Below are 18,682 nucleotides of genomic sequence, written 5' to 3'. Positions count from 1 at the left end.
CCTGGTTTTGTGCTAAAAACTAGTGCAGGCCACCCTCCTGACTCACGCATATGGAGGGGAGCCCCAGATAAGTTTTGGGCCTGATCCTGTTCCCCTGACGCCTAAACTCTCAAGTTCAAGTTTTTAGCTGCTGCACCCCAGCTTTGAAAGGGCAGGGGTGGCTGTTAACTTGGGAGCCCAGAGTCCCTTTTGCCCATCCCCCAATTAACCCCCCCCCCCACGTGGGGCGGGCTGAGTTCTGAAGATCCAGCACCCCGCCATGTGACCCTGGACTGGTTTCTCAGTGTATCCCGCTGGCTCTGTCCTCAGGTCTTGGGTGGCTGCCAGATGGGGAGGTGGCAGACCGGCATGCTGCCATTGGCTGACCCAGCCAAGCCCAGTCTCCCTCAGTTCAGAGGTCAGGGGCCGGGGACAAAGACCTTCCTGGGGGGTGGGAGGGGGTGAAGCTTGTGTGGAATCTGTGCCTGTGGAAGAAGATGACCGGGTGGGCCAGGCCCGGCTGAGAGTGTTCTGGTGGCGAGGAGGGGGGTTGGGGCGGGGCAGTGCCCCAGGCAGAAGTGACTCCGGGAATCTGGCTGCCTGGGGGATGGTGGTTTCCTTGTAAGCGGATCTCCAGACAACCTCCCGCGGATTGCGCTCAGGTGTTTTTTCTTCAGTCTCTCTCTCTTTTTCTTCTCCCTCCTTCACCCCAATCTCTCCCTCTTCCTCGGCCTCTTCCTCTGGAATTCTCCTGATCCTCCTCCCCCTTTGCCCCCAACCCCAAATGTTTGCCCAGTTCGTAGTGCTCACTTTCTCCGCCGCTTCCTGCCCCTCCCATCCTGTCCCGGTCCCTGTCCCTCCCTTCCTGGGCCCTCTCCCTCTGTTTATGAGCAGTCCGGGGAGCTCACCTTTCTACCCCATTCCTGGGTCTTAGGAACTCACCCTCTGTTTCCTCTGCTCTAGGATGTCACAGCTGAGCCTGTCCTGGCTGGGACTGGGGCAGCTGGCAGCCTCCCCGTGGCACCTCCTGCTGCTGGCTGGGGCCACCTGGCTGCTGGCCCGCATCCTGACCTGGAGCCACAGCTTTTATGACAACTGCTGCCGCCTCCAGTGTTTCCCGCAGCCTCCGAGGCGCAGCTGGCTTTGGGGTCACCTGGGCCTGGTGAGTGTGGGTGGGAGACGGGTTTGGGGTATCAAGGTGGATGGACTTCCTGAGGGGGCTGGGATGGGGATCAGGGATTTGGCTGGGGCCTGGGACAGCAGCGAAGGGCTACATGAGCCGGGTCCCCTGGGCCACTGTCCAGGGTCCACTCCCTGCCTGGTCCATCTTTGTTGGCCTCAGGCCAGCAGGTGCTCCTGTCTCCACAGGAATCAACTATGACTTCTGCCCTTCCCTCCCCTCCCCCCACAGCTGGGCTGGAGGATAGATGTGGGCTGTCTGTCCTTTTCCTCCCCTTCCTCCTTTTGTAATCTTGTCTTCCACCCCCAAGGAATATCAGTGGGCTCCATTGCTCAACCTGGATAAAAGTTGACCAGGAATCACTCTGGCCTGGACCTTAATGGCGAAACTTATTTCACTTAGTGCCCCCATTTGGCCAATCTTTCCCTGCTCCAGCTTGGTTCCCACGCCTGTCCCACAAGACGACCAGGACTTTGTCACCTCTCAGAAGCAGTCTGGCCTTGCGGACCACTGCGTCAGCCCCGAACCTCCTTGTGCTCTGGGTTTTAGCATTCTAGCACACAGCCTTCCCCTGGGCTCCACTGGGCTCCTTCTTCACCCTCCCTTTCCATGTGGGGAGCCCTCAGGGCTCTAATCCGCCTTCCTTCTTCTCTGGCTCCCAAGGCCATCACCTTACCCCAGGCTCTGGCTCCCAAGTGAATTACAAGTTCAAGTTCAGATCTCTGCATCCCCAGCCTCCCTTTCTCAGGTGGGGTCTCCTACGCATCTCATTCTACCAAGTCAGAGTCTGAACTCAGGGTCCCTTCCTGGCGCTGTCCCACTCTCAGTCTTGTCCATCCTTCTTTTGCCCACTTCTCACACTTCGGGAACCCTGGCCCCCCTCTTTTCTCTCCTGCAGTCAGGTCCTTCAGCATGACCAGACGTGCTGCCTCCACAGCCTCTCCTCAGTCTGTCCCTTCTCTGCAGCCTCCTGCCACTTCTCCCGCCACATCCACTGGCATCTTTCTCCAGGAAGCCCTCCCTCTGACTGCTCGCACCCCTTATTGCCACTCTTGTCCCCGGTCACCCTTCCTCTCTTGAGCCCTGGAGAGATTTTTCTGAAATTTAGCTTTTGTTAATACCATTACTTGGCTGAAAACCATTCTATGAGACTGCCCATCGTTCTCAACATAGAGACTAAATGTTGCCAGGCCCACTGCATACCCCAGATACTCCAAGCTTCTGCTTTCTCTTCTCAACAAGCCAAACCCTTCCTACCTCAGGGCCTTTGCATATGCTGCTCCTTTGCCAGGAAGGGCTTCCCTTCCTGTAGCCACTGGGTTGATCCCTCCTTTTTGTCCAATCTTCAGCTCAAGTGTAATTTTTCCAAGCCTCCCTTGATTTCCCCCCACTAGAACTTGACCTCTGACTTGGTCCTGCTCAAGCTTAAACAGTTAATTGTCCAATTATTAATGTATTATATCTCTCTCTCACTGGACAGTAGCACTGGGGGATAGCCATGATATCTATAATGCCCAGCTCAGGAGCTGACATACAGTTGGAACTTAATAAATGTTTGATGATGTCATGGTGGAGGCCATGTCCTAGGTTTGGGTGAACTTACTATCACTTCTCTTGATCATCCAATGCCCAAGGGATGGGTGTCCAGCTTCTCCCTTCCCCTCCTGCAGACCAGCTTATTATAGAACAAGATGTCCCGAAATTGTGCTGAAGGTTGCCTAAAATTCTGGGTCTTGGAAATTTCTCAGCAAGCCCTGGAAGTAGCAGCAATGTTATAAAGTTACCACAGCTCCTATGTCCTCCTCTAAGGGCTTTGCCATGGAAACTGCTCTGGGTCACTCTTCTCTCTGCTAGTCCCTCTTGCTGCGTGTGTGACCTCAGCTGAATCACCCTCCCTCTCTGGGCCAAAGTCATCAAGTGTCTCAGGGTCCTTGAGGATCAGGGGGCAGTCAAAAAGGTGAAAATGACTTATGTTCACCTGTCTGGAGCACCTGGGAGTATTTGTAAGGCCAGGATGAGGCATCCTGGAGGGATGGAGGACTGGAGAGGATGTCTTCCCAGGAGCTAACCCCCCACTTCTCCTTTTGGGGCATGTGGCCTTGGTTTCTTAATTTGTAAATGACATGACTGATGGGAGAGTCCATAGGTGCAGGGGAGATAGAAAGAGATAGATAGATAGACAGACAGACAGCATACTCTGTGTACAGCCAGGCAGGAAGTAGGGGCTCATAGGTGGGAGCTGCCTTCCTGACTGATGAGCAGAGTTCACGTCTGTCTGCTGGGGCCTGCTAGGGCTGGAAGGTCTGCAGACCCTTCACCGTGTGGGAACTGGGGACTGTGTAGACTGGCCAGGACATGACAGGGTGTGGGAATGAGCCCCTGTACAAGTCCTGAGGTCACCGTGCTGACCACAAACCTCCTCCATGGGGACATTGCTGAGGTTGGAACCACTCCCAGGAGAAGAAGAATCTAACTTCTCAAGCCAAGGTCAGCCTCTCTGTGCGCAGAAAGCATGTCTTCTCCCTGTGATCTGGGGTGCGCCCTTGGGACATGGAGAGGCCTCCAGGACCCTCCTGTACCCAGAGTGAAGGAGCAGGAGGAAAGCAGAGATTCCCTCCATCCATGCAGATTCTGGACACTCTGTCCACTGTAGAGGCTACAGGGGTCATGCTGTGGCTTCTTCTGGGGGAAATGACAGCCCCTGTTTCGTTGTAGCCCCCCCCCCCCCGCATGGAGCGGGGCTTGAGGGTCATAAGTCAGCTGGTGGCCACCTACACCCAGGGACTTATGTTCTGCCTGGGCTCTCACCATTTTTTGCAATCCTGACATTGCCTGATCTGTCACCATGCCACAGGCACCCACCTGGAACATGTGGTAGTGGGACCTGTAGCAGCATCGGAGGGCTGCAAGCCCCTCCTTACCAAGCTTCTGGGCAGCCTCTGTAGATGCCAAGGCCCTTCCTGCTCTCAGGTGCCCTCGGTCATTTCTTTCTTTCTGCACACTGCTTCGGGATGCTTGGAGAGATTCAGCCCCAGGCTCTGTCCTGGAGGAACCCCAGTCTTGGGCACATAGAACTAGAGACATCCCCAATTCTGTGTGGTTAGAATGGACAGGGCAGGCTGGAAGATTTCTTGGAGGAGGAGTCACTGGAAGTGGGTCTGGAATGATGTGTAGGAATTTTTTTTTTAAGAAAAAAGATAAAGTGTGTACTGTGGAGAGGAACAGCCCACTCAAAGGCCTGGAGGGGATAGAGCTAGCACCTGGTTTTTGAGCAACAAGGAGTTCAGTTCAGTGAGAGCAATGCTGGTGAGACGCAGGAAAAGGTGGAGGGGACAGCAGGGGCAGCAGGGGCAGGGACTTTATTCTGAGGGCTCTGGGGAGCCATGGAGGGTGTGGAAGTGAGGAGGCACAGACTCACGGAGTAGGAGAGATGGAGAGAGAAACATGGGTGAAGAAAGAGGGAGATACAAAGTGAGGGAGACAGAGGACATACACAAGAGTGTAAAAGAAACACACATACACAGATGCAAACACATATCTATCATCTATACATCCCTCTCTTGACTCTCTCCATCTGTCCTTCCAGCCACCCATCAATTCACCCATCCATCTATCCACCCATCCATCCACACATCCATCCATCCATCCATCCATCCAGCCAGCCAGCCAGCCAGCCATCCATCTGTCCATCCATCTGTCCATCCATCTGTCCATCCATCCGTCCATCCATCATCCATCCATCCATCTCCATTTTCCATTCCTCCATTTTCTATCTCCATCTATCATCTAGCTGTCTATCTATCTATCTATCTATCTATCTATCTATCATCTATCATCATCATCATCTATCTATCAACATCTAAAGAAACAGATGAAGAGAGTGAGGAGACAGGGAGAGACTTAGAGATAGACACACAAAAAGACAAACAGACCAACAGAAGGAAGCTGATTTAGTGAGATATAGAAGCGTAGACTAGTAATGTGGGCAGATGGGGAAGTGGAGGAGGGGGTGTGGTGGGTGGAGGGTTGCAGTGGACAGTTGTGAGCTCTGGGGTCTCCTGCCTGACCTGGCCTCATTCTTCCTACCCATTTTCCCTGGCCCTCCCATCTCCAGGTGAAGAGCAATGAGGAAGGCTTGCGGATGATAGAGGATCTGGGCCACTACTTCCGTGATGTTCAGCTCTGGTGGATGGGGCCCTTCTACTCTGTACTGCGGCTCATCCACCCTACCTTTGTTGCACCCCTGCTCCAGGCCCCAGGTATCTCTCCCAGGATCCCCAGCCTAGCCACTCCCCTGCTCCTGCTCCCAGCCCTTCCCATTCCTGGACTAGACCAGGTTGAACAAGGAAATGGGTAATGTTGACAGAGACCTGCCAATAACCAAATGAATGACTCCGGGCAGGTCCCTGGCTCTCTCTGGTTGCCAGTCCCTTTCAGTTTTGAGTGGCGGAAATTCAACACTGTTGGTCTAAGTAAAGAAAGTGAATCTATTGACTGAAAAGCTGAGAGAATATTGTCTTTAGGTATAGTTGACATGGTTGGATCTTGGTCTTCAGACAGTGCCATTGGGAATCTGTCTTTATCTTGTAGTTCTGTGTTCTTCTCTGACAGCTTCACTTTCATGCTGAAAAGACAAGTCCGAGAAGCTCAGCTCCCATGGAAATGTGAGCTCATTCTCTGCAGACCTGGAAAAAGTTGCAGGATTCTTTTAAATTGGCCTGGCCTGGGTCACAGAGACCAGTTTTTCATCTAGTCACTGAGACTTGATTGCTGAGGCTTAGGGCCATATGCTTAGCTCTGGAACAGTGAATGGGGTGGCATGGTCAACCTCCTAATTACTTGGATTGAGAATGGAGGAGCAATGAGATGCTAGTTCCAGAAGGGGTTGGATGCTGGGCAAATAGATACCACAGATGTTCAGCCACCGGCATCACAGCTAGGTGGGCATTTCTTGGGTGAGGAAACCAAGGCTCAAGGAGGCATAATAACTTCTGAAGGCCACGTAGTATGTTGAAGCTTCCCTCTTTTGTGTGTGTTCTTGGCTGCTCTAGCTGCCTCTGCTGGAAGGGACTCTAAGCTGGAAAGGGATTTGGGGTATGAAGATGGCCAGAGTATTTTGGGGAATGCCTACCAGATCTCAGGTCGGTCAACTGTCTGGTTGGCCCTGGGGGGCTGGTCTAGAGCCCAAGGGCAGCTCTTCGTGGTGGGTGGAGCTCAGCGTCCGAGGGTGGCAGCATCCTTTGGTCTCTTTAAGGACATAGCAACTCCTTACCTAAGCATTTAATGGCCAGTATGAGGTGGAAGAGGATACTGAGGAAAGCTAGGTCATGCCTGGGCCATGTCTGGGACATTAATGGGAACTTTAAATCCTGTCTGGACCATTTGTGGGTCACACTGAGGTCATGTCAGGTTGTCTTTGGGTCCATGTCAGAGCACATTGTGTCCTGTCAGTGTGTGTTACACATGTTGTTTCATGTCAGGACGTGTTAACACATGGTGGGGCCATGTCAGTTGTTGCAGGAGAGGTCAGGGGTTCTGGGGCAGATGAGGTGTCCTAGGTCCCAGTAAAGACATTTTGTGGATTTGTGTTTGGGGTTTTGAACACGTTGGACCAGGTAGGAGCCATGTCAAGATGGGCTGGGGTGTGTTGTGCCATGTTAGGGTGCATCTGAGTACCTGGGGGTGTGTCTGCAGGTTCTGTCTTTGTTCTGCTCTGTGATGCAGCCTGGTCTGGGCCCCCTTCATCTACCCACTCCTCTCTGTTTCCTCCGCTCTTGTTCCCATTCCTGCTATGCTGGGCTTGGAGGGGGTATGCAGACCACTGGTTGGGATCGTCCACCTCCCAACCAAAAGCCCCTCCCCACCTTTTCTCCATGGCTCCTGGTTGTCTATCTCTTGTGTCAGCCACCATCATACCCAAGGATATGTTTTTCTACAACCTCCTGAAGCCCTGGCTAGGTGAGTAACTGTTGGTGAAGGGGGTTGGTTGACCTCAAGGTTGACCTTGAGGTCTCAGGGGAAGGCACCACCCTTGTCCATTCCTTGTGACTGCCTCTACTAGGGGATGGGCTCCTGCTGAGTGCTGGTGACAAGTGGAGTCACCACCGTCGCTTGCTGACACCTGCCTTCCATTTTGACATCTTGAAACCCTATGTGAAGATTTTCAACAAAAGTGCAGGCATCATGCATGTGAGTTCCTTAAATCCAGGGTCCCAGCTGGGGCCTTGGGAAAAGGGAAGTAGCCTCAGACACATATGATCTGGAGTCCTGGCTTTGCTGTATGGTTTTAGGGCCATTCCTTTTTCTCTCCAACCTTCCGTTTCCCCATCTGTAAAATGTGTGTGTGTGTGTGAGATATAAGCCCGGCTTAAAGGTTGGTCAAGGTGATATAATGGAATCATGATCCTGGCACATAAAAGGTGCTCAGAACATTTTAGTTTCTAGTCTGCTTCACTGAAACTGTAAAATTCAAGACATAAATGATGAAGATTGTATAGTAGCTCTTTCTGCAGAGCATTCACCTTAAAACTCACTGGGTTGAAAAAAATGAATGTTTGTTGTTGCTTCCAAGATGATGAATCAGTAGAGTAGTTCTTATCTTGGCTGGAATCACTCACACATCTGTGGACATGGGCGGGTTTGGGAGACAACTCTGCTCGTCCAGGCTCAGCTCTGCTGCTTGTTTGTGCACTGGTTGAGGATCGTCTTGGTGAAACAGCTGGATGCCTGCATTTGTCCCTCATCCTCCAATAAGCTAGCCTGGGCTTGATCACATGGTGGAGGCTCCAAGAGAATGAAGAGAAACATGCAATATCTCTTGAAGTTTAATTTCAGAATGGGCAACTATGACCTCCACCTTCTTCTGTTGGCCAAAGCAAGTCCCACATTCAGCTCAAGAGCTGGAGAAAAAGGTTCTACCTCCTAATGGAAGACCTGCAAAATCTCATTGCAAAGGGTGAAGGTATAGGGAGGGACAAAAAATGGGGACATTTTTGCAGCAGTCACCTACCACTGTGATAATGATGAAGATGAGGATGATAGCTAACAGTTATTCAGCACTTGCTGTATATCAGAAATGATGTACCAATTGTACTGCATATGTTGTCTAATTTAATTTTCACAACCATATGAGGTAGAGATGATTATTATTGCCCTATTATGGGTGATGAAATTGAGGCTCAGAGAGATTAGAGCACTTGCTCATGTTCACATAGCTAGCAAGTAAACTAATAAGTGAAGCTGGGATTCCAACCTGGTTTGTCTGATACCAAAGCAAGTCATCCTGTTACTAAAGTTTGACAGATAGAGCCCAATGAACTTTGACAGGAGGAATGAATTGACTAAGAGCACACAGAGTATAGGAGGCAGAGCCAGGTTTTGAACTCAGGTCTCCTGACTCCTGACCACAGGGTCTCACCCCCCCCCCCCTTTAATGGCGTCTTAATAGTAACAGTTTCCACTTTCACCCAAGCCTGGCCCTTCCTGGTGTTGGGTGTCTGGGGTGGAGGATCAGGAGGCTGGGTCTGGGGGAGTCCAACTTGGTGGTTGGGCTGAGGAGGAGCTCAGGAGTGTCAGATCCCAGCCCCAGATTTGCCCCTTTCTCTGTCCAGGCCAAGTGGCAGCGTCTGGCCTTGGAAGGCAGTGCCCATCTAGACATGTTTGAACACATCAGCCTCATGACCCTGGACAGTCTGCAGAAATGTGTCTTCAGTTTTGACAGCAATTGCCAGGAGTGAGTCTGTCCAGGGCATGGGAACATGAACCATAGACCCAAGGGAATGGATGGGGAAGGGAGGTCTGACCAGGGCAATCAGAAGGGACTTCCTGGAGGAGATGGATCAGAAGTAGACATTGAAGGACATGGAAGGGAAAGAGAAAGAGTGATCGTTTCAGGTAGGTAGAAATGTTTAATAAAGTCCAGGGGGCTAGGATGAACAAAGCATGTGTCATAGTGAGGAGCCGCCTTGGGAATGAGGTTGGAGGGCTTGGCAGGGGCTATATCTTAAGGACATTCAAAATCCAGACAAAGGCATATGAAATTTCTCCTGAGGTTTCCAGGGAGGCATGGAGGGTGTTTGAATAGATGAGGGTCATGGTCAAAGCTGTTTTTGGACATCTGATTCTAGAGAAGACCAGCTGTTTAGTATAGACACAGAATTCAAGGAGACCATGGAGAGGAGGAGGCTTGAATTTGGCAGAGAAAATGGGGCAGATTTGGGAGAGACTAAGGAAGAATGGGCAGGGTCAGATATTGTGTAGGAAAGAGAGGAGACAAGCATGATGCCCAAGCTCTACCCTGGAGTCTGGGACATGAGGCTGTCATAGAGGTGGGATGTAGAGGGAAAAACATGCCTGGAGAACTCTCTTGTTTTGGGTAAAGGCCAGGGGGCTCTGATGAGCAAAGCATCTGCCACAGTGCTTCTGGGTTTCTGGTTGGAAGGCACTCCTAGGGTTTCATGTGGGTTAAAAAGGTGTTTCTTAAGGTTCTCTCTGGCCTGGCCCTGCAGGAGTCCCAGTGAATATGTTGCTGCCATCTTGGAACTCAGTGCCCTTGTGGTGAAACGGCAAGAGCAGATCTTCCTGCACGTGGACTTCCTATACAATCTCACTCCTGATGGATGGCGCTTCCGCAGGGCCTGTAACCTGGTGCACAACTTCACAGATGCTGTCATCCAGGAGCGGCGCCGTGCCCTCATTAGTGGGGGTTCCCATGACTTCCTCAAGGCCAAGGCTAAGACCAAGACTTTGGACTTCATCGATGTGCTCCTGCTGGCCAAGGTGGGCTTCCCTGGGATCAGAATTCAAGAGATAGAATGGACCTTGACTTCAAATGTCATGTGGAAGGACTTGGACTTGACCTGCAGCGCACTGGGCAACCGCAGAAGGTGCTTGAGGAAGGGAGAGATGGGTCAGCGATATGTTTTAGACATGACTCTATAGAAGGCAGTGTGGAAGGGATAAATAAAAGGCTGGAGACCAGAGAGGAGACCTGTGGCGTGGGCCCTAGAGATGATGAAGGACAGATCCTACTTTGATGATGGAGCCTGAGGGACTGTTTCAGATTCGACTCAGACACCCTCAGAGCTGGCGTGATTCAAGAGTTCCTCTCCTTTTTCCAGGATGAAGATGGAAAACAATTGTCAGATGAGGACATCCGAGCAGAGGCTGACACCTTCATGTTTGAGGGTGAGCATCCCAGTGTGGGACTATGGGGAGTGGGGCAGGGGTCTGGCAGGGGTCTGTCCAATCCCAGGAACTTGATAGGTGGGCCCTGGACCAGCCCACCCCACCCCATCCTCCCTGGGGGCCTTAATTAAAGGCACTGTCCACCTTCTGGTGCTGAACAAGCCCAGAGACCCAAGCCTGTCTGGCTGCTTCTCAGGCCATGACACCACAGCCAGTGGCCTCTCCTGGGTCCTGTACAACCTTGCAAAGCACCCAGAATACCAGGAGCGCTGCCGGCAGGAGGTGCAAGAGCTCCTGAGGGACCGTGAGCCTCAAGAGATTGAATGGTGAGTGCAGGTCCTCATGGTTTGTTCCTGAACCTCTCTCTTTGGCTTTGCTCCCCAGCTGGGGAGAGCAAAGAACTTTTGGTTAACTCTGTCATTATTGTTTCCTGGAAATAAGAGCAGAGTCTAGAGGCAGCCTGGTACCTAGCCTGGAAAGCAGGGAAATCTTGTAGGCGTATGCAACATAAAGATCTGAGTGTCCACATTTCATTCTCTGCTTACTTGCTATGTAACTTTAATAAAATCAGTTCCCTTTTCTCAATACCACTTTTCTCCTCTGTAAATGGGGGTAGGGCAGGGAATCTCTCCTCCACAGGACTGCTTGGAGAATTGTGACAATGGGTTTAGAGCAGATGGCATCCAGCATGTATGTGTTCAGTAAATGAACTTCTCTTCTCCCTTGCTTTTCTGTCTGGAGTTGCATGTTTTGCCCAAAGATCCTCAGTCCCCTTAATTTTTGCTCTTATATCTAATTACCACCTAACAATCTATTGCAGGGAGTCACAAGAAGTTTTTGGGTGTGAAAAAATTACCCATTTCTTTGTTCAATAAACGTGTCTAGACTGCTTGCCCTCTCCCAACTCTGTGTCCAGTCCCATTCAAGTCTTACCTGGGCAAATCTGGGGCAGATAGGAAAGAAGGTGGGTGAGGTTGGGCAGTGAAGCAGCAAACAGGAATTTACCACTCTGGTTTTGGGTAGTGGACCATGCTCCAGGCCTTGGGGATACCTTGTGCAAAGGCCAGGATAGAGGCATACAGGAGTGAGCCTGGCATGTTTGGCAGGAGGTAAAAGTAGGCTGGATCTTCATGAAATTTAGAGTGTAAAGAATCAGAGGGGCTCCCAGTGAGGTTAGAGCTGGTAATGGAAGTCCTTTTAGGAATGCTTTGGAAACCATGTGAAGAATTTCCAAAGGTGGCAGTTCAAGTCCTTTGGGAAGCCAATATTGGATAAAAGATAAAATAAAAGTGGGCAGGGATGCTGCCATTAGGGGAGTCTTACATTTGGGCAGAAATGGTCAGGAAGTAGGGACCCATCATGCCCTGTCATTGACTGGGAGCTGCCTAAGAAAGCAAGAGCTTGGCTTGAATACTGCCACAGATCCCAGAGACCCTATAACGGATGCTGTCAGCAAACTGCACTCCTTGCAGCTGGACAGCAAGCTCTTTTTTGAAGGGAGATTCATGATTAACATAGGATGGCAATGGGGAGCCATGGGAGATGTTTGAGCAGAGGAGAGAAAAGTCAGATATTATTAAAAATATATGTAGTTATAGGGTCAAACTGGAGGTGATGAGCTGGAGTCTGGGAGCCCAGGATGCAGATTTGGGGCCAAGGGCTGAAGGATGCAGAGGAGATATTAGACCAAATACTTTGGAAGTAGTGCCCTCAACTTCAAGGCTTTGCTTAGCGCAGCAGCTCTGTGACATGGAGAAGTGTTTTTTTGCTTCTTCCAACTTCAAACAGTTATGCACTTGGTAAAAATTCAAACAATATGAAATGGTTTACCATGGATATAAGGCTTTGTCTTTTTTTCTTTCTCAGCTCTATTGAGATATATTTGATATATAGTATTGTGTAAATTTAAGGTGTACAACACAAGGATTTGTATACATGTAAATTGCAAGATGAGTAGAAGGTTAACCTCTTCTATTATTTCACATGAGCTTCCGTCTTATGCCAGCACCCCAACCCCATCCCCACCTTTGATGGTTTCCTGTGTCCTTCAGTCTATGCCAACATGTATCTGTCCACCAATTCTTACTTCAGTTTTCTTTCTACAACTAAGAGTATACACAGAACATTCAGGCATGCATGTTGACAATATAACTTCAAGATCTTTTCATTTTTTTCCCAAGATATACATTTTGGGAAATTAATTTGAATTACAAAATCAGTAATGGGAAGAAGACTTTTTATTTTTTCGGCACAAAATGAAATCAATCAATCCCCTGTCTCCTGAGGGAACTCTGGGGACATCAATTTGTCATATGTCCTTTCAGACTTTTCTGAAATTCTTATAGTTACATATTTATATTAATTATTATAGTTTAATAGAAATGCATGCTCACACATTTGGTCACTTGTTCTTTTCACTCACTATTGCATCTAGAGCTCCCCTTTGAGTGCTATATAGCATTGCATAAGTTATTCAGCTCACCCCTCTGTTCGGGACATTTATGTGAAGATTTGTAGTTATGATAGATACTGCTGAACTGCCTTTCAGCATCTCTGTACAGATTTGCCCTGCAGTGTATGTTAGGACTAGTGATCCCTCTTTCCTCCTTTTTGATAGCTGTATAGTATTCCACCACATGGATGTACTGTGATTTATCTAAACATTCCTCTGTTGGTAGATACTTGTAATTTGGGAGCTTTTGCTATAATAAACATGATGTAGGAAACATCCATGTACACTGACTTTTGCTCATGTGTGTGGATGTCTCTCCAGAACAAATTTCTAAAAGTGTTGTTACTGCATCAAAGACCATTTGAGTTTTCACAGTTTAATAGCTCTTGGCAAATCCACTCCTACAAATGGATTTTCAGAGTGCAGTTTCCTTGCATCTTCACTGACGGTGTGTTATGAAACTTTAAATAAGTGAATATAATACTTTGTTATTCTAATAAATATCACTTTAAGTAGGGTAAAACTGAGCACTATTTTCATATGTTTATGAACCATGCATATTTCTTTTCCTGCAAAGCATCAGTTTGCGTAATTTGTCCTTTTTACTTTGAGTTTTTTTTCTTACTGATTTATAAGGACTCTTTAAAGATTTTTTTTTTTTTTTTTTTTTTAATTTATTTGACAGAGAGAGATCACAAGCAGATGGAGAGGCAGGCAGAGAGAGAGGGAAGCAGGCTTCCTGCTGAGCAGAGAGCCCGATGCGGGACTCGATCCCAGGACCCTGAGATCATGACCTGAGCCGAAGGCAGCGGCTTAACCCACTGAGCCACCCAGGCGCCCTATAAGGACTCTTTAAATAGAAAGAGCATTAGTTGCTTTTTTATTTTTATTTTTTTTTAAAGATTTTTATTTATTTGACAGCGAGAGACACAGCAAGAGAGGGAACACAAGCAGGGGGAGCTGCAGAGAGAGAGGGAGAAGCAGGCTTCCCACTGAGCAGGGAGCCCGATGCAGGGCTCGATCCTAGGACCCCGGGATCATGACCGGAGCTAAAGGCAGACCCTTAATGACTGAGCCACCCAGGCACCCCTAGTTGCTTTTATATTATGCAAAAATTCTTTCCCAGGATGTCTTTTGACTTTACTTTAGTTTTCATTCATTTCTTTATAGTCACATTTATTAGCTTTTTTTATAGCTTCTTTTTTTTTTAATGCTTGGATAAGCCCTTCACACTAATACTAAACTGTAAAACTTGTTTGATTTTCTTCTAGTGAATTTATTTATTTAAAAATGTTATTTAACTTAAATTTTATTTAACATTTTTATTATTATTTCTTACATTTAATCCTTTTTCCATATGAAATCCATACTGGTCTAAGTGCTGAAGTAGGAATCTGTTTTTTTCTCCAAATGGTTAACTGATTATTTCAACAGAATTTGATATGTATTTTTGTATTTGTCTTAGGATTTTAAATAACAGTTTTACAATAAATTAAATTTGTTTGCATATTAGGGTTTATCTCTGGACTCCATTCTGTTCTATCTATTTACATATTCAAACATAAGTACTAAGTAGTCTTCCTGATCATGTTAAAAGACATTTTCATACTTGATAAAGTTGGTCCTGTCTCATTACTTTGCATTTTTTCTTGCATTTTAACTTATTTCATTTGATTCTGTGATTGGATTGGGTAGTTTGAAAAATACTCTTGACAATTTTAATTTGTTAGTTATTTGGGCATCAGGTGCCAAAGATGAAGTTAACCATGGCCCTCAATTCATGACTAATTATCATCATTATTCTATACAATACTTACTTATTCCCATTCATCCCAATTCTCCACTTCCAGCCCTCCACCAGTATGATTCTAGAGCATTTAATCCGTTTGTTTACATAATTTGTTGTTTTGGGTGGATGTATTTTAAAATTTACAAATATGTGTTATATCACAGATCAGGTTCTGCTGGTTCTTACCTTTTTCAGAAACGTAGCACTATGATTTTATTAGACATCCCTGGTTCTGTGTTGCATTTAGGTTATTGCTTTGAAATGTCATATAGAACTTCCCTCTCCAGTCCCTCAGAGCCTAATACCCAGGAGGCTTCCATCTCATTACTGCAGTGAATATCTTGGTGTGCATGTCTTTATCTACCTGTCTGAGAATTTCTCTGGGTTCTATGCCCAAGAGCCAGCTTGCTAGGTTGTAAAACAGCCATTACCTTTCCTTGATCACACTGATGCCTTCTAGAGTGGTGGCTCCTGTCCATACATTCACTATCAGTGCATGAGGTCTCTCTACCCCTACACCTCAGCTACTTAATCCTAACCATCACCCACCTTGTTAATTCTCCCCTTGAGTAGGTGTGAGATAATATTTCATTGCTTGATATTTTCCATTTCTCTCATAACCAGTGACTTAGAGCTTCTCTTCATGTTTTAAATCTCTGAGTTTGAGCTCCCGTGAATTCCTAGCTCATGTTCTTTGCTTATCTCTTGAGCCCCTGTCATCTCTCTTGTTGATTTGCAGGAATTTCTTGTATATTCAAGATGCTGTTCTAGATCTATCTAGCTATTGCAGATAATCTGCGAATCTCTCCTCTGAATGTTAATTTGGTCCCTGGTGTCTTTTGTTAAACAGAAATCCTTAATTCTGTGCATTTTTCCCTTTTTTTTTTTTGTCTTCCAGTTTATGTGTTGGGGGTTTTAAGAATTCCTTCCTACTCATAGGTCACAAAGATGTCTTCTATGTTATATCTTCTTTTAACTTTATGGTTTTATCTTTTAAGTATAAGAGAAGACTCCATCTTGATGTGGAGTGTGTGATAATCCAGTTCTTTTGGTTTCCACATCATCTGTGGTCTGAGCCATCCATTGTCCAGGGGTTGTTGGGCCTCCTTTACAGATGTTACATTTTTACATATTCATGTGCCTGTCTCTGAGCTCTCTATCCTGTCCCATGGGTCTGTTTTCCTGTTCTTGCAACAGTGTCATGCTGTTATTTTATTTTAATACCACACTTTTTCTGGTAGATGAATTCCCTTTCTTCAATTTTTGTTTTTAATTTGATATAGCTCTTGAACTTTATTTTTCTTCAAATGCAATAACATCGAGTTCCAAAAAAACAACAACTAGATTTTTACTGGATTGCCTTGAATATATCAATTAACTTGCAAGAATCCACATCTTTATAATATTAGGTCATCCCACCTTAGAGTGTGGGTCTCATTTGTTCAAATAACCTGTTAAGTCCAGTATAGAGATTTTTTTTTCCCTTTCCAGCCAATTGTATACCTTAAAAAACTTTCTTATGCAAATGTGTTAATACTTTTAAGGATTCCTGTGAATGGTGTGCTTTGCTCAGAAATGCTTCTAGGGTGCCTGGGTGGCTCAGTTGCTTAAGCCACTGCCTTCACTCAGGTCATGGTCCTGGGGTCCTGGGATCAAGACCCACACTGGGCTCCCCCTGCTCTGTGGGAAGCCGTTTTCTCCCTCTCCCTCTGCCTGCCAATTCCCCTGCTTGTGCTGTTTGTCAAATAAATAAATAAATTCTTAAAAAAAAAAAGAAATTCTTCTAAAAATACCAGGCTAAATTTCCTTTTAGTGACTTTTGTGATTTTTGATTTTCTAATGCCCAAGTCTTTGGCCCATCTGGAATTTATTTTGTTATGGAAGTGAGGGTCAGAGCAAGATGGGGAGAGGGTCTTCAGGGGCAGCAGGAGGGCTGCGGGAGTCTTTAATTCGATCCCTGGATAATTGTTGGGGGTCTTCCTTAGGGACGACCTGGCCCAGTTGCCCTTCCTGACCATGTGCATCAAGGAGAGTCTGCGGCTGCACCCCCCGGTTACAGTCATTGCCCGCCGCAGTACCCAGGACGTCGGGCTCCCTGATGGCCGGGTCATCCCCAAAGGTGTCCACAGCATCAGGGGGAGGAGGGTGGTAGTCCCATCAGCTGAGACCTCACCCTGACTGTTACTCTTTTCCCTCATAGGGAACATCTGTGTCATCAGCATCTTTGGGATTCATCACAACCCGTCTATCTGGCCGGACCCTGAGGTGCTATTCCTCTCTCTTCTCCATCCCTCCACCCAATGAAGCAGCAGGGTCCTGACCGGGGAAATCAGATACTCCCTTTCCACTATATCCACATCAGTCTTTTCTAGGGTTGTCTAGGTATCTCGGGAAACCCCACCCAGCAGCCTTGCCTCTCTCCACCCTTAGGTATACAACCCCTTTCGCTTTGACCCAGAAAACATCAAGGAGAGGTCACCCTTGGCTTTTATTCCCTTCTCTGCGGGGCCCAGGTGAGCTCAGGGGGCATCCGAGGTGGGAATAGGTTGGTGGGGCAGGGGTCTGGGACAAGGCTATGGGGCGGGAAAGGGGGAAATTGAGGATGGCTCTCCTTCTCTCCCCTCCTCCAGAGGTTAGAGGTAAGGGTCTGGGAAGTGGGGGAAGGGTAGGTCCAACGAGGGGTCCGCGGTGTGGGCCGCGCCCCTTCCCCATGTCTGCTGGCCTGAGTCCAGGACTGGGGTCCGAGCCAAGCTCGGGGATAGGCAAGCCCACATGGGGGTCCCAGGCATGGTTTGTTCCCATTCTGGATCCCTGCGGGCGGGGCAAAGGGTCCCGGACCAGGTTCTGGGCGCCATGGGGCCTGCTGGGGTCCCTGGCGAGTCAGAGCCCCCACTGGTGCCCGCAGGAACTGCATTGGGCAGACGTTCGCCATGACCGAGATGAAGGTGGTCCTGGCGCTGACGCTGCTGCGCTTCCGGGTCCTGCCGGGCGAGGAGGAGCCGCGCAGGAAGCCGGAGCTGATCCTGCGCGCGGAGGGCGGACTCTGGCTGCGAGTGGAGCCGCTGAGCGCGGCACCCCGGTGACCCAGACCCTACACGCCTCTCTTTGCGGATTCCCGGGAATGAAACTGTGCCATCTCCTCTGTCCGAGCTTCATCGAGAGCCAGCAGGGGGCGCTTGGGACCTGTGGGAACGCAGGGGTGGGCGAGGCGGGGTGGAGGGGAGGCTGATGTCTGAGCCCAAGACCCTGACTTTCCAGCTGACTACAGGCCCCATGCTGATTGTGGGTTCTTTCAGAGTTCATAATAAGTTAGTTTATCCTGTAGGCAATAGGGAGCCGTGGGAGGTGTTTGAGCAGGAAGGAGACCAGGGTTAAGGACTAACTTAAGGGGCATGTCCGTTTCTGGGTCACAGAGGAGAACCCGTGGTGGCACTACACTCTGATCACCCTGCTCTCTGTTCCTAGCTAATAAACCCAAACTTTTTTTTTTAACCTCGGAATTCTTTACTATGTTTCTATAGTTACTCTCTTTACTTCAACACAGCAAATATAGATACTTTATCCTGTGTATCTGATCATTGCAATCACTGTGTCTGTTATACAGCCTGTTTTTGGTGGTTTTCACTGGTAGGGTCGTTGTTCTTGTGTGCCTGGTTATCTTTGTCTGGGTGTTGGTTATGATATTTGAAATAACATTTGTAAACAAAACAAAACAAAACACTAGTAGAATTTGAAGAAGGTAGCTTTTCTCTAGGGAGGAAGCCTTGGAGCCTTGCGAGTTGAAGATTATGTTAAATGAAGTTCAAGGCTTGTGGTGCCCAAGATCAGGAAGGCACTTCAAATTCTAGCTGAGAACAAACTTGAAGGGTCCTCTAGTCCTCTCACCCCGAGGGGTGTAGCTTTTTGAGGTCTCCACTTATGTAAGGACGGTCTCACAATTCCTTTTTCTTGTATCACTGTAGGCTTTGCTTTTTCTCCCCTGATCATGAGGCTGTCAAAGCAGCTTCACATTTTCCTAACTTGAGAAATGCCTCCAGGGCAAACGTGTAGTACCTGTTGTTTTAGCTCTAGGCTTCTATTTTCATTTGAGTGACGT

The 18,682-nt window shown here is 48.1% G+C and overlaps 1 protein-coding gene across 3 annotated transcripts; it reads left to right on the top strand.

The window, feature by feature from the left end:
• Nucleotides 1-461: 461 nt before the first annotated feature.
• On the top strand, nt 462-18,082 carry LOC125083137 (cytochrome P450 4F3-like). Of its 3 annotated transcripts, none has more exons than XM_047699122.1 (13): nt 462-529; nt 942-1,141; nt 5,274-5,418; nt 7,064-7,117; nt 7,221-7,348; nt 8,770-8,891; nt 9,667-9,937; nt 10,279-10,345; nt 10,542-10,671; nt 16,572-16,705; nt 16,787-16,851; nt 17,017-17,099; nt 17,492-18,082. In XM_047699122.1, the coding sequence occupies exons 2-13, from the start codon at nt 944-946 to the stop codon at nt 17,667-17,669; spliced, it is 1,575 nt and encodes a 524-aa protein (XP_047555078.1). In that variant the 5' UTR covers nt 462-529; nt 942-943; the 3' UTR covers nt 17,670-18,082. The 3 variants fall into 3 exon arrangements, with proteins under 3 accessions (XP_047555078.1, XP_047555069.1, XP_047555088.1); XM_047699113.1 differs by having other exon boundaries at nt 467-600; nt 943-1,141; XM_047699132.1 differs by lacking the exon at nt 462-529 and adding an exon at nt 532-641 and having other exon boundaries at nt 943-1,141.
• Nucleotides 18,083-18,682: the final 600 nt, after the last annotated feature.

This window comes from Lutra lutra, chromosome 1, assembly GCF_902655055.1.
Source record: "Lutra lutra chromosome 1, mLutLut1.2, whole genome shotgun sequence".
In the NCBI taxonomy this organism is placed as follows: domain Eukaryota; kingdom Metazoa; phylum Chordata; class Mammalia; order Carnivora; family Mustelidae; genus Lutra; species Lutra lutra.
Note: the sequence above shows the minus strand (reverse complement) of the source record. Positions and strands in the feature narration are given on the sequence as shown.

Coding starts and splice junctions, on each gene's coding strand:
- LOC125083137 (XM_047699113.1), top strand. Junction 5,419..7,063: donor ACCCCTGCTCCAGGCCCCAG/GTATCTCTCCCA, acceptor CTCTTGTGTCAG/CCACCATCATACCCAAGGAT. Junction 7,118..7,220: donor CCTCCTGAAGCCCTGGCTAG/GTGAGTAACTGT, acceptor TGCCTCTACTAG/GGGATGGGCTCCTGCTGAGT.